This window comes from Electrona antarctica, assembly GCF_951216825.1.
Source record: "Electrona antarctica genome assembly, chromosome: 15".
Classification (NCBI taxonomy): domain Eukaryota; kingdom Metazoa; phylum Chordata; class Actinopteri; order Myctophiformes; family Myctophidae; genus Electrona; species Electrona antarctica.
In genome coordinates, this window is record NC_136796.1 from 22856261 (window position 1) to 22869907 (window position 13647).

A 13647-nucleotide genomic window follows, 5' to 3' on the forward strand; every position below is an offset into this window, starting at 1 on the left:
ATTGGAAACAAGTGTAATGCTTAATTGGGTCGTCCACTCACAGTTAACAGCCTTTGTATTGAGTTTGTGCTTGAAATGTACTGTAATTCTGCAAACTGTTAATAAATTCTTCAATCAATCAATCAATCAATCAATCTATGAGCGTTTGGAAATCGCGGAGGCAACAGTCTAGTAACGCGAGACTAGATTGACCCCAGTCTTGACTCTTGGGGGTTGACAATAAAGCAATAAACCACGAGAGGTCTCCATAGAGTTAAGGTGGCCTTACACTAGCCGATTTTTTTCAATCTGAAATCTGATAGCACCACACACTACAGGATAATCGGAGCGGGCAGAGCAAATATCAAATATTCTTGATGTTGATCGGGCCGATCCCGATCGCGCTTTGAGCGGTCGGGCACCCCCCGATCGTCAAAAATGCCAGTTAAGGTAGCCTCGGTCCCAGGCTCACTTAACTGCGAAAAAGAAGAGCCTGGTCACAACCTAAGGCAGAGAAGCTATCGAAATGCGGGACTTCCGCCGTGTAACCCCCCCCCCCCCCCCCCCCCCCGGAAGTTAACGTTTTTTGACCAATCGCAGCGTTGTGTTCCCGAAAATGTATTCCCGCTGAAATGATCATTGGGTGGGGACTAGTAAACACAGCCGCACCGCGTGACGTAGTTATTTTACACGCAACACTTCCGCCACTTCCGCTGATAGTCTTTTCAGCGTAGGTCTTGCCCAGTTAAGGCCACCTAAGGTCTCGGGTTGTATTTTGGGTTATCGGTGAAATTTACACCGGTCACGTGACGGTAACCAGCCAATCAGAATCATATTGGGACTACAATGTTTTAGAAGTTGAACAGTCAACAACTCCCGTCTCCCAGACTATCTCGGATATTTCCGTCCACTATCATAGAGGACTTTGACGACGCTATTGTCTTTTCTTCCATTATTTTAAGACATATCAGTTTTACAATATGATTCAGCCTACCACCTGCCTTTTTGTGTTTTTGACACATATATGGTTTTATCCTGCGGTGACTGGGGGTGGTGAGTACAATGTTGCAATATCGAAAATGAAAGTAAATTGTTTTTGTTAATACGCCATAGGGCGTAATAACGTTTTATCTCCCGTTACAAGCTAATACACCGTGTCTAGTAATACACTTTCCCTTGCCATAAAAGTCGCCTTACGTTTGATGGATAGCCTGAACTTATTGTTTTTTTTGTAGGTTACTTGGTAAAGTAAAACAGAGACCAATGGAATATGGGCTATGGCTACTTCCTGAATTAGTAGTAACGCAGTCAGCATAGTAAATCACTATCTAATGTTGGCAAGAAAATAACAGTCGTTATTTGATACAATAGTTAAGTTGTTAAAGGGACCACTTTTCTACTTATCTTCATTAGCCCAAACATTTAGACTCTCGTAGAGGTTTTTTTTCGATTCTGACGAATCTCTAAATGTTTGGGCTATATCTAGCCTAGCCCCATATGTGCCCTCTCCCTACGCTCATTCTGTAGCTCCGAGATGAGGTCACACACAGGGCCCCTCCCACCCGTTCAGAAACGGCGCATGTTTCCACAATTCCACGATTCTTACCTTTTCTAAACAATTAATCAAAAACGTGAAGTGGTGTGAAGGGTTTACACTAATTCAACGTCAACAACGGCAAAGAAAACCCAACTTTAAACGGTTACACGAGCGTCTAGCGGTTGTTTAGCATGTTTTTCAAGGAAGTTGAAAAGCTTTAGCGCCTCCCCGGCGCCTCCCCTGGTCGAAATTTTCCAACTGACTTCAGTTCACTCGACATGCACGCGCACACGCACAAATCCCTTGATAAACATGGAAGCGGCTGACTAAACCAACCGCTGTAACGCTCGTAACCGTTTAAAGTTGGATTTTATTTACCGTTGTTGACGTTGAATTAGTGTAAACCCTTCACGTTTTTGATTAATTGTTTAGAAAAGGTAAGAATCGTGGAATTGTGGAAACATGCGCCGTTTCTGAACGGGGTGGGAGGGGCCCTGTGTGTGACCTCATCTCGGAGCTACAGAATGAGCGTAGGGAGAGGGCACATATGGGGCTAAATCACAACAAATCAAACTTTATTTGTATAGCACATTTACAACAGCCAAGGCTAACCAAAGTGCTGAACATGGTCAAAACAAAACAACAGAGCATTGCAATATAAAACAGTGGAAAAAGAGACAATAAAATATAAAACAGAGCATACAATAACACAGAGCAGGAAATCAGAATACAGGTAAATCAGGTGCAGTTAAAGGCGAGGGAGAACAGATGAGTTTTGAGGAGGGATTTTAAAGCCCCAATTGACGTTACATGATAACTTACATAATCGTACCGTTAGTCTTGTGTGGTTACAGTATATGGACCTTACATGGAGAATTGTGGCCGTATGTGAAAGTGAAAGTGTTTTTTTCCCCCCAGTTGATAAAACGGATTGTGTGTGATGTATATGTATCTCTGACTGAGAAATGTTTAGATTTGTGCAGATTTATATAATGTTGCTAAATCGGGACATAGATGGTATTCTGAATGTATCACAAACTCTGCTTGTTTGTGCCTGTCTGCTTAACTGCATGTTATGGAAACGTCTTACTGTAAAAGTTGTCTGAGCTACTGCTGAGGCAACCCAACATTTAATGTGCTTTTGCCTATATTTGACCTTTTGTCTTCCAGAGATCCACTCACTCACCTACATCTACACAGCTTTCTCCAAGCCTATCGACCTCCCAGGGATCCATGTGTTCACAGCCATGGGCCTGCTGGATGGCAGAATGATTGACTACTATGACAGCTCGCTTAAGAAAAAGATCCCCAAGCAGACGTGGATGGAGGAGAAGCTGGACAAGGACTACTGGGATAAAGGCACGCAGTCACGCCAGAGCAAGGAGCAGTGGTTCAAAGTCAACCTGGGGATCCTCAGGGATCGAATGAGACACAGCAATGACACCGGTTAGACATCCAAGTTGTTGTTATACTGTACAGTTTAGTTATTATAAGGGTTATAATTGAGATTGACTGAGTGGTAATCACTGCTAATGCCACTTACTGCATTAACCCTGGGAAAGTCATGCAGACAATTTAAACTTTATGTGACGACCATCCAGACTGTTTGCTCTGGTATGATGCCTCATATCTTTTACATCCTTCCTCTGTCTTTTTCTTTCCTTTTTCGCCAGATTTACACATTCTTCAGTGGAGGCATGGCTGTAAGGCTGAAAGCCAACACGACAAATCATTAAAGTTCATCAGCGGCAAAGATGAATACAGCTATGACGGTAACGACTACCTGTCCTTTGATGATAAAGGTAAGCGCTGGATCGCCCCTGTTGCCTTTGCACGTCCCACCAAGCAGAAGTGGGATGCAGTCAAGATGCTGAACGACTACACCCAAGGCTACCTGGAGAGAGAGTGTGTCAACTGGTTAAGTAAATTTGTTGGTTACGCGGAAGACGATAGCAGTTTTAAGAACAGTGAGTATTAGTTTACATTATTAACACCTTTCATACAGTACATTGTGTGTACATGCAGCTCAAAGCGCTTTAAATACAAAGTAGTATCACACACAAATTAACCTTTGACACATATGAATAATGATGAATGAATGACAAAATGAAATTAAACTGAATGAAGAATTCATGGCTTTACAGAGGAACCAGAGCTCTATGTGTATGAAGTGAAGAGCAAGAATCCGAACTCCATCAATTTACACTGCCTGGCAACAGGCTTCCACCCCAAACACGTTCTCCTGCAAATCAAGAGAAATGGGAGGATGCTGGATCAACTGGACGGCATGCATTCCACAGGTGTTCGACCCAACGGTGACGGCACTCACCAGATCATGAATCGAGTGGAGATTTTAAGAAGCGACTCTTCCAAATTCAGCTGTGAGGTGATCCACCCTGCGACCAACACTCGCAAGATCCTGTTTTGGGGTAAGATGCTTGTTTGCATTTTGCTGTTGAATAATTGTGTGTGTGGTCTGTGAGGTGATTCACCCTGTGTCAAGGTCAAGGATGATCAAGGATTTGGGGTAAGAGGGTGGTTTGCATTTTGCTAATTAAATTACATTTAATTGTAGTATTGACAAATGTTATCAGTATATCGTGTCATCTAACAACATTACATTATTCTTTCTGGATTTTAGACGACTCAAAACAAGACACATCTAACAACTCTGGACTAATCATCGGAGCTATTGGTGGTACTGTTGCTGCAGTTGTACTGCTGGTTGGACTGGCTGTGATCTTGAAAAGTAAAGTTTATGTTCATTTTAGAACAACTTTCTCTTTTTCTCTTGTGTTTGGGGAAAGTTGGATTTTCTGTGGGGCATTTTGCTACATGATCGGTCATTAACCCCCCCCTCTCTCCACTCTTTTACTTTTCAGGAAGGATCTTCAACTTCAAACGTCTTTTGAGCAGTGGTAAAGACAACAGAAATCACAGTACACACAAACACAGTCACTATATAAAAGATCATAAAACCATTTTTCAGAGAGACTACTTAAAAGCATAATATATAAAAAATCTGTTAAGTACTAATAATTAAAATCTAAATATTTACTGTATGCAACCTGTGCGTTCACTGTATAGTCCATCAGGTGGGAAGGGGGGGGGGGGGGGGGGTTGTTTGTTAGAGATTCCAACGAGGGGGGGGGGTTCAGCCTAGGCGTTCAAGAGTGATGGAGGTGGGCACAAAGCTAGCTGAGCCCCTTTTTGTGAGTTTTGATGCTCTGTATCGCCGGCCTGAGGGCATTAGTTCGTAGTGGTTATGGAGGGTGTGTGTGTTGTCCTCAACTATTTGAGAGGCCTTCTTTATTGTCCGTTTTTTATGGATGCTGCTGAGTGACTCCTGGTCCCTCCCAATGATCTTGCCGCTGATCCTAACCACCCTATCGAGAGGGTTCCGGTTGATGGCACGCATCACACCAAACCATGATGTGATGTTGAAGGTCATTATTGATTCTACAAAGGACTTGTAGAAGGCCTGCAGGATCGATGGTCGGACCTGAAGCTTCCTCATCTTCCTGAGGAAGAACAGCCTTTGTTGACACTTGGAGTGAATGTTCTCCGCGTTGGTCTTGAATGTGAGCTTATGGTCGATGGTGGTGCCGAGGTATTTGTATTCTTCTACACGTTCTATTGCCTGGCCATTTATCTCTAGGACCGGAGGTGGAGTGGGCGGGCCCTGCCTAAAGTCCACCAGCAGCTCCTTAGTTTTGCTGGGGTTTAGGTCCAGGAAATTGTTATTGCACCACTCAGCAAATCCGTCCATTACCCCAATGATGCGGTTATTGGTGTTGGTGGTATCGACAATAACCGTGTCTTCTGAATATTTGATGAATAGCATGTCAGGGTCTGGGCTGCTGCAGTCATCTGTATACAGGGTGAACAGGACTGGTGAGATGACAGATCCTTGTGGTGCCCCGGTGGACACAGTCCTGTTAGAGCTGTAGTTGCCATTGAATCTAACGGTCTGGTGTCTGTCTGTGAGGAAAGACAGAATGAGCAGTATGAGGTGGGAGTTGACATTCATCCGGAGGAGTTTCTGTCCCATCAGGTGAGGCTGCACCGTGTTAAATGCACTCGAGAAGTCCACAAATACCATCCTGACAAAGGACTTGGGCTTCTCCAGCTGTGCGTAGGTGTGATGCAGCAGGGTTATCACTGCATCATCCGTACCTCTCTGCTGCTTGTATGCAAACTGGAGTGGGTCTGTGAACCCACTAACCTCCCTCTGTAGCTGGGGTAGAATGAGCCTCTCAAAGCTCTTCATCACCAGAGATGTTAAAGCTACAGGGCGGTAGTCGTTATTGCAGGTGGGGTTAGTTTTCTTAGGGACTGGGCAGATGATGGAGGACTTCCATATGGTTGGTATGGAGTGTTCAGACAAGGAGCGGTTAAAGAGATTGCAGAAGACCTCAGCCAGTTGTTCTGAAAGGATAGTCCTGAAAGGTTAGTGTTGCTTCACAAAAAGATGATGCCTTCACAATTTGAATGAAATAATATATGATGTCTGTGCTTAAAAAGCCAATATTAAAATTCTATTAAATCTATATATCTGAAGCTTTATAGCAATGTAACACAGAAAGTAATACTAACCAATAGAATTAAAAATACTCTAAACTGGTAATAGCTGTTATATCAAACATATCACTGTTGCACCAAACGGTATGACAATATGCTTTTAGGATCGAAATCTGAATTGTTTTATTCAGAATAAAAGAGACTTAATTGGTTTCATACATAGGTTTTCATACATTAAAACCTAGAGATGTGCATCCGTCCAGTTTTGTTTACAAAAGCAATAAAGAAAGGCAAATAAATAAGTGTTCAGTGTTTGAATTTGTCCTCTTGGCTTTGTCTTCAGGAACTGGCAGTGTTACCGAGACGGAGAGTCTGAACGGTATGATAATATTTGCCCTTCTCTACCTTTTCAAAACAGGGAAAAAAAACATATATTGGCCATTTTTACGCTTTATTAACTTTACTCTCAGTGTTAGGGAACTCAGTAGAGCCTGGAAGATCCATACGCAGCCACAACACTTGGCATGGTATGGAGCAGTATCTCTCACAAACTGGTAATAGCTGGTATATCAAACATATCACTGTTGCACCATGAGTACAACCGTCTTATCATTTTATTAGGATTCATAATGTGTGGGAAACCAGTCTCTGTCATTTTTAGGAACTAATTTTCCCAACTTTCTATTATGAGTCTGTCACTCTCAACTTTCAGGCCACAATGTTGCCTATGCCTAATGATCCTGAAACCACGTTGCCACCAACAGAACTACTTACTTGATAATACCTTGATAGTTGATACTACTGTAGTTCAAAAAATAATGATTTGCAATGCTAATGCAGCATCTTTTAAATTAATACATATGACAATGATGTAAAGCCATGTTCATCCCAAAAAGAAAAAAATATGGTTTGGCATTTGTGTGACCTAATAAAATACTGTCTACATTTCCAGGGAGCAAGAGTGAAACTTCTAGCAATTCCAACAAGTCAGGTAAGACTCTGAGTCTAAACCAAAACGGTATGACAATATGCTTTTAGGATCGAAATCTGAATTGTTTTATTCAGAATAAAAGAGACTTAATTGGTTTCATACATAGGTTTTCATACATTAAAACCTAGAGATGTGCATTCATCCAGTTTTGTTTACAAAAGCAATAAAGAAAGGCAAATGTGTTCAGTGTTTGAATTTGTCCTCTTGGCTTTGTCTTCAGGAACTGGCAATGTGGAAGATGTTGACGAGAAGAAGAGTCTGGACGGTATGATAATATTTGCCCTTCTCTACCTTTTCAAAATAGGGAAAAAAACATATATTGGCCATTTTTATGCTTTATTAACTTTACTCTCAGTGTTAGGGAACTCAGTAGAGCCTGGAAGATCCATACGCAGCCACAACACTTGGCATGGTATGGAGCAGTATCTCTCACAAACTGGTAATAGCTGGTATATCAAACATATCACTGTTGCACCATGAGTACAACCGTCTTATCATTTTATTAGGATTCATAATGTGTGGGAAACCAGTCTCTGTCATTTTTAGGAACTAATTTTCCCAACTTTCTATTATGAGTCTGTCACTCTCAACTTTCAGGCCACAATGTTGCCTATGCCTAATGATCCTGAAACCACGTTGCCACCAACAGAACTACTTACTTGATAATACCTTGATAGTTGATACTACTGTAGTTCAAAAAATAATGATTTGCAATGCTAATGCAGCATCTTTTAAATTAATACATATGACAATGATGTAAAGCCATGTTCATCCCAAAAAGAAAAAAATATGGTTTGGCATTTGTGTGACCTAATAAAATACTGTCTACATTTCCAGGGAGCAAGAGTGAAACTTCTAGCAATTCCAACAAGTCAGGTAAGACTCTGAGTCTAAACCAAAACGGTATGACAATATGCTTTTAGGATCGAAATCTGAATTGTTTTATTCAGAATAAAAGAGACTTAATTGGTTTCATACATAGGTTTTCATACATTAAAACCTAGAGATGTGCATTCATCCAGTTTTGTTTACAAAAGCAATAAAGAAAGGCAAATGTGTTCAGTGTTTGAATTTGTCCTCTTGGCTTTGTCTTCAGGAACTGGCAATGTGGAAGATGTTGACGAGAAGAAGAGTCTGGACGGTATGATAATATTTGCCCTTCTCTACCTTTTCAAAATAGGGAAAAAAACATATATTGGCCATTTTTATGCTTTATTAACTTTACTCTCAGTGTTAGGGAACTCAGTAGAGCCTGGAAGATCCATACGCAGCCACAACACTTGGCATGGTATGGAGCAGTATCTCTCACAGGCAAGACAGAACTTGATGTCATCATTGAAGGCAATATCAATGCAGTGAGATATTGGGATGAGATTCTGGAGCCAGTGGCGATCCCATATCTTCAGAATCTGGGACCTAACTAAAGTGTAAAAATGGCCAATATGTTTTTTCCCCACCTTATTACTGTGTCAGAGTGCAATCATCCAATCCATTAAGCAACTCAAAGCAAGGGTTGAATACCAAGCACTTGCTTTTGGAGGCGCTACCCACACGTTTAGCTGTGTTGCTCATTCCACGAACGCCTGATCTTTACAATCTGTACCTTGTTGTAAAGGTGACTAATCAACAATCAAAATTATATAAAATACAATACCAATTGGTATTATTCAAGTGGAGAAATAATAAATAATGGACTGAGTTTTTATGGGATTTGCAGGCTGTGTGATCACAGTCAGCAGGAAAATCAGAGGACATGTTTGAGCCAGAAACCCCAGACCGCAGAAAATCTACTGAATGTTAAAAGTTCAGGTTGTTTGGGTGCAATTGAGTTCAGAAAAAAATTAAGAAAAATTACAAAACTTTTTTTTATGTCACAATCCCTTTAAGCACTGCAAAACTATGGTTTAACTCTTCCTTTTCTTTGCAGGTTCCCGCAAGAGTGACTCTGGTAATTACTCTCTATATCCCTGCATTCTAATTTCTTACTTCACTATAATATGACATTATTTAAAGGTAGAAGCTTTATGTACAAAGTGGGTCTGAGGCACCCTAGGGTGTTATGACACCAGTCCAGCGGTGCCACAGAATACTTTGATTATTAATCACGAAGACGACTATAGAGCACCGAAGTCTGACGTCAATATCGGTAGAGGGCGCAAATCCACAGGTTCATGTACTTTTTATTTGCATTGTAATCCCCATAGGAGGATTTTAGATATAGACTGTAAATGGTAAATGGTGCATTCATATAGCGCCTTTATCCAAGGCGCTTTACATAGATTGTGCATTACATTCACCCATTCACACATTCATACACCAATTGCGGCAGAAGTTCAACATGTAGGCAGGAGGAGCCGGGATTCGAGCTTTACCTCCTGAGCCACAGTCGACTGTGTTTGAAAAATAAACAAATCATCCAGGCCGCTTCACTCATATGGATATGAAGAATGAACTGACTGAGAGAAACCGCTATTGTTACTGCTACTGAATTAGTTACATTTTCGCTAGAAACAGACTATCATATATGAGTGACTGACTGTCGCAAACGATAGAGAGACACCTCCCTGACAATAACGCAGAGACAACTTGTTTATTTTTGGACCACAATGAATGCTTATCACCCCGATCTCCATAGAGAAATTACTTCCGTGAACCAAGGGAATCGAGGGGATGAGCGAGTGATGCCAGGACTTCGGTGCTCTATTGCCTCACGTTGTCAAGGCAGTGATAGTGCCAAGCAAATTAGCAAGGCACTTGCTGATTTGCCAAACGAAGCATTCAGGATACAAGTCCAAAGACATTGAGTATTTTGAGAGATTGAAATCGCAAAATGAAATAGAGTGAACGACGAACGTATGCTTTAGTTTAAACGCGTTCATTTGAATGTTGTGGACACCATTAATAATAATTAATAATAATATTTGTTTTTTATTATTATTAATATTATAATTGATGGTCGATCATTCTCTTATGTTTAATATCCAAATTGTAATATATGCCATAAACATAAGGTGAAAAGTAACAATGTAATTTGGGGTGATGTGAGCCCAGAAGTTTGAGAACCACTGCTGGTCAAATGTTACATGACAAATGTTACAATGTAACATTGTATTAGATTATTGAAAGGTGCATTTTGTGGCACACTTCAGCTCACAATATTCAATATGTACAGTATATTGAGATTCTGTGTGAATCTAACGGTGTATATCAAGCTTTTACTTTTAAATGGATTTATCTGTTGAAGAAATTCAAAGGCTACCAAAAAACTAATATTTACCTCAAAGAGAAACCAAATGTGCTATCTAAATGCTGCTTTTCCTTCACTCTTCCAGGCCATGGCTCCGGCGGCTCAAATCGCTCCAGTACTGCGGACTCCAGCCCCGGGAACTCCAGCCCCGAAACCACTAGCCTCACTAGCGTGGAGTCTGCCTGATATTGTACTGCAGAGCTGTAGTCAGTAAAAACGAGGGGGTGTCAAACAAAGGTGATGACATAAACATATTTGAAAAATAGCTAAAATAATGTTGAGTTGGTAGATTCATTATTTTAGCTATTTTGAAAATAATTATAATAATAATATGTCATCAAAATTGATATATTGGTTGTTCAGTTTGACCCACCAGTTTTGGAGATATGGCTTATAGAGTAATGTCTTGCAGAAAACAGCAAGTTGAGAAAAGAGGCTTGAAAGGATCACTTCTGTGGTCTCTAACATTAGACCTAGCTACATGTTTAAGCATTTATTTCATATTTACATGTCGATTTCAGCTCCGACACTTATTTCAGACATGCTCTAGTATGTGAAGAGTCTGCCTGTGCTATTAACATTTTTTATGATCAGTACTTTATTTGGATTTTTTACAAATACAGAAAACAGAAAAAACGAACACAAGCAACAACAGAATACGTATGCATGGACATTATGTATGAACACAGAAACATAATATAAAACAAGGATAGACAAGATAAACAAATACAAATACAAATAAATCAAATTAAAAGTTAAAAGAAAAAAATAAATAAATTGAATGTTGGAAAACATATGCATAAAATAACTGAATTCGATGTTAACCCATTTAGACCTCTTGCAACCTATACATTGTTTTAACTTTCAATCCGGGAGCTACATCTGTGTCTCATTAGTTGTAACATCATTATTATTTATTTTGTTACATTTTTGAATAAGAATTTGAAGGTTTTCACAAACCTTAGGTTAGGTTTTAGAAGCCTCAGGTCTAAAAGGGCTAATTGTGACAGCTGGAGCTGTACAGCAGGGCTGTACTGTAAATTGCAATGATGACACAACCAGAGAGGGCCAGCCTCACCGGGCCACAGACCACAAAACCTTCAAAGATAAAATTAATTCTATTGACTACATCCTACGCGAAAATGCCAGAATGATCATCCTATGAAGTCTAATAGCTAGCGATCTGAATAAGATCGCTAGCTATTACACAAAAAAAATTAAAATGAAGAAACCTTGAAGCCTTGAAGACCTTGATCTCTTAGTTCACCACCTTAGGGAATGACAAACGCATTAGCCTCCGAGGGCTTCTTTTAGTAATAAGCAATGGAAGCCCATTTCCACCACTAAGTCAAAATAATAATAATATTTTCCCCCTCCTTTACAATTATGTACCATATTTGACTTTATTTCGTTTTCTTTTTTTCCTTTTTACGAATATCAGATTTCCTATTTAGTGTGGTTGCCTATGGGCAACCAACCATACTATTGTTCCCCTTACCTTTTATTTCTTTCTTTATTAGTTAGTGTGGTTGCCTATGGGCAACCATACTATTGTTCCCCTTACCTTTTATTTCTTTCTTTATTAGTTTATTGTTTTCTTTCTGTATAAACTTTATTTTGTCGTGCTACTCCTCCCACAGTTTTTGCCGCACACACTCGAGCCATATGTCAAAACGACCGGCTTCATCGGGAATCGTGTGCTATCTCCTTCCGTTGTATAGTTTAATTGATATTAATTAATTGGTGAATTAATTTTCCCCATTCACTTGAATGGGAAAATGCAAAAACTCACATTCAAGTATTTTGTGAAGTATGACTTCACATTGTAATTGGCTGGCAAAATTACCGGGAGGGGCCTATATCAGCGAGTGAGGCAACCACACTTTGCAATTTCCCAGAATTGCTTCTTTCTAGTTAGTGTGGTTGCCTATGGGCAACCATACTATTGTTCCCCTTACCTTTTATTTCTTACTTTATTAGTTTATTGTTTTCTTTCTGTATAAACTTTATTTTGTCGTGCTACTCCTCCCACAGTTTTTGCCGCACACACTCGAGCCATATGTCAAAACGACCGGCTTCATCGGGAATCGTGTGCTATCTCCTTGCTAAGACATCCGTTGTATAGTTTAATTGATATTAATTAATTAGTGAATTAATTTTCCCCATTCACTTGAATGGGAAAATGCCAAAACTCACATTCAACCATTTGTTTCTCTGAGACCTTAAGGGCTGTAGTTACAACACTTGGAGAGGAGGTTCATAATAATTACGAAAATTAATTAACTTATAATTATATCGGTCGGCCTCATGGTGGCGCTATAACAGCCCACTTTACGTTTTGTATTATAACTCTTGAACCGTAGGTCGTAAAATCAAAATATATTTTTCGCTGGATTCCTTGGGTCATGACGCATCTCCCCATATAGGCCACGCCCATTTGCGTCAGGATAGATTTTCCGCCATTTAGAATTTTCTTCAAAACACACTTTTGGATCCTCCACCTACATATTTTGTCCAAATCGCACAAAAGTCGGTACAAATGATCTCTGGACCTATCCGATTAAAACAGCACAGTCAGAATTTTTATCTTCTGTATCGTTCAGCCGTAATCGTCTTCCGAAGTTAGTGGGAGGGGCCTATTTTACAAAAAATGCCACAATTCACGCACGGAATGTCCGATCCATCCCAAATCTGAATCACATGTCGAGGGTGGCTTAATCAACGCAGAGCCAAAAGCAATTCCCTTTTCATGGGTGACTTGATATTGTAATTGGCTGGCAAAATTACTGGGAGGGGCCTATATCAGCCAGTGAGGCAACCACACTTTGCAAATTCCCAGAATTGCTTCTTTCTAGTTCTATTTGTGCTGGGAAAACAAATTATAAAGTCAGAATAACTATATATATATATATATATATATATATATATATATATATATATATATAGTTATTCTGACTTTATAATTTGCTTATTATGTATAAGCAAATTATGTATAGTATATAGTTTTATTCTGCGGTGGAGGCACATACATACTATGCTTGGCAGTATATTGAGACCAATAGTCGGTTGTTTTATTTGTCATTTTATTATATATATATATATATAGGAATTGAAGTGAATTGCTTTTCTGGTTTGACTGTGGCCGATATGGCATGTTTTGGCAATGTGTGACATACAGGATCATCTATAAATGTGACATGCTCTGTCAACATCAGTTAGATCTTGCTGATATAAATAATACATTAAATACATTAAAATGAATTGTTCACAGCATGGCTGCTGCGAACAAATTGGTGAACTTAATCTTTGCAAACTTCAAAACTAATCTATTTCCTTTCTGAATTGAGTAGATATTTCACAGAACATGAATAC

At 39.7% G+C, this 13647-nt stretch overlaps 1 protein-coding gene across 2 annotated transcripts; it reads left to right on the forward strand.

Annotated features, from left to right (window-relative positions):
* The first annotated feature begins 819 nt into the window (after positions 1 to 819).
* On the forward strand, positions 820 to 13162 carry LOC306938172 (class I histocompatibility antigen, F10 alpha chain-like). 2 transcript variants are annotated; one of them, XM_079522231.1, is made up of 14 exons: positions 820 to 1032; positions 2687 to 2962; positions 3190 to 3483; positions 3661 to 3945; positions 4158 to 4265; positions 4399 to 4434; positions 6381 to 6416; positions 6990 to 7028; positions 7249 to 7293; positions 7384 to 7467; positions 7866 to 7904; positions 8125 to 8169; positions 8956 to 8976; positions 10361 to 13162. In XM_079522231.1, the coding sequence occupies exons 1-14, from the start codon at positions 960 to 962 to the stop codon at positions 10459 to 10461; spliced, it is 1482 nt and encodes a 493-aa protein (XP_079378357.1). In that variant the 5' UTR covers positions 820 to 959; the 3' UTR covers positions 10462 to 13162. The 2 variants fall into 2 exon arrangements, with proteins under 2 accessions (XP_079378357.1, XP_079378358.1); XM_079522232.1 differs by lacking the exon at positions 7384 to 7467 and having other exon boundaries at positions 821 to 1032.
* The last annotated feature ends 485 nt before the right edge of the window (positions 13163 to 13647 follow it).

Coding starts and splice junctions, on each gene's coding strand:
- LOC306938172 (XM_079522231.1), top strand. CDS start 960: ATGATTCAGCCTACCACCTGCCTTTTTGTGTTTTTGACACATATATGG. Junction 1,033..2,686: donor TCCTGCGGTGACTGGGGGTG/GTGAGTACAATG, acceptor TTTGTCTTCCAG/AGATCCACTCACTCACCTAC. Junction 7,029..7,248: donor TAGCAATTCCAACAAGTCAG/GTAAGACTCTGA, acceptor CTTTGTCTTCAG/GAACTGGCAATGTGGAAGAT.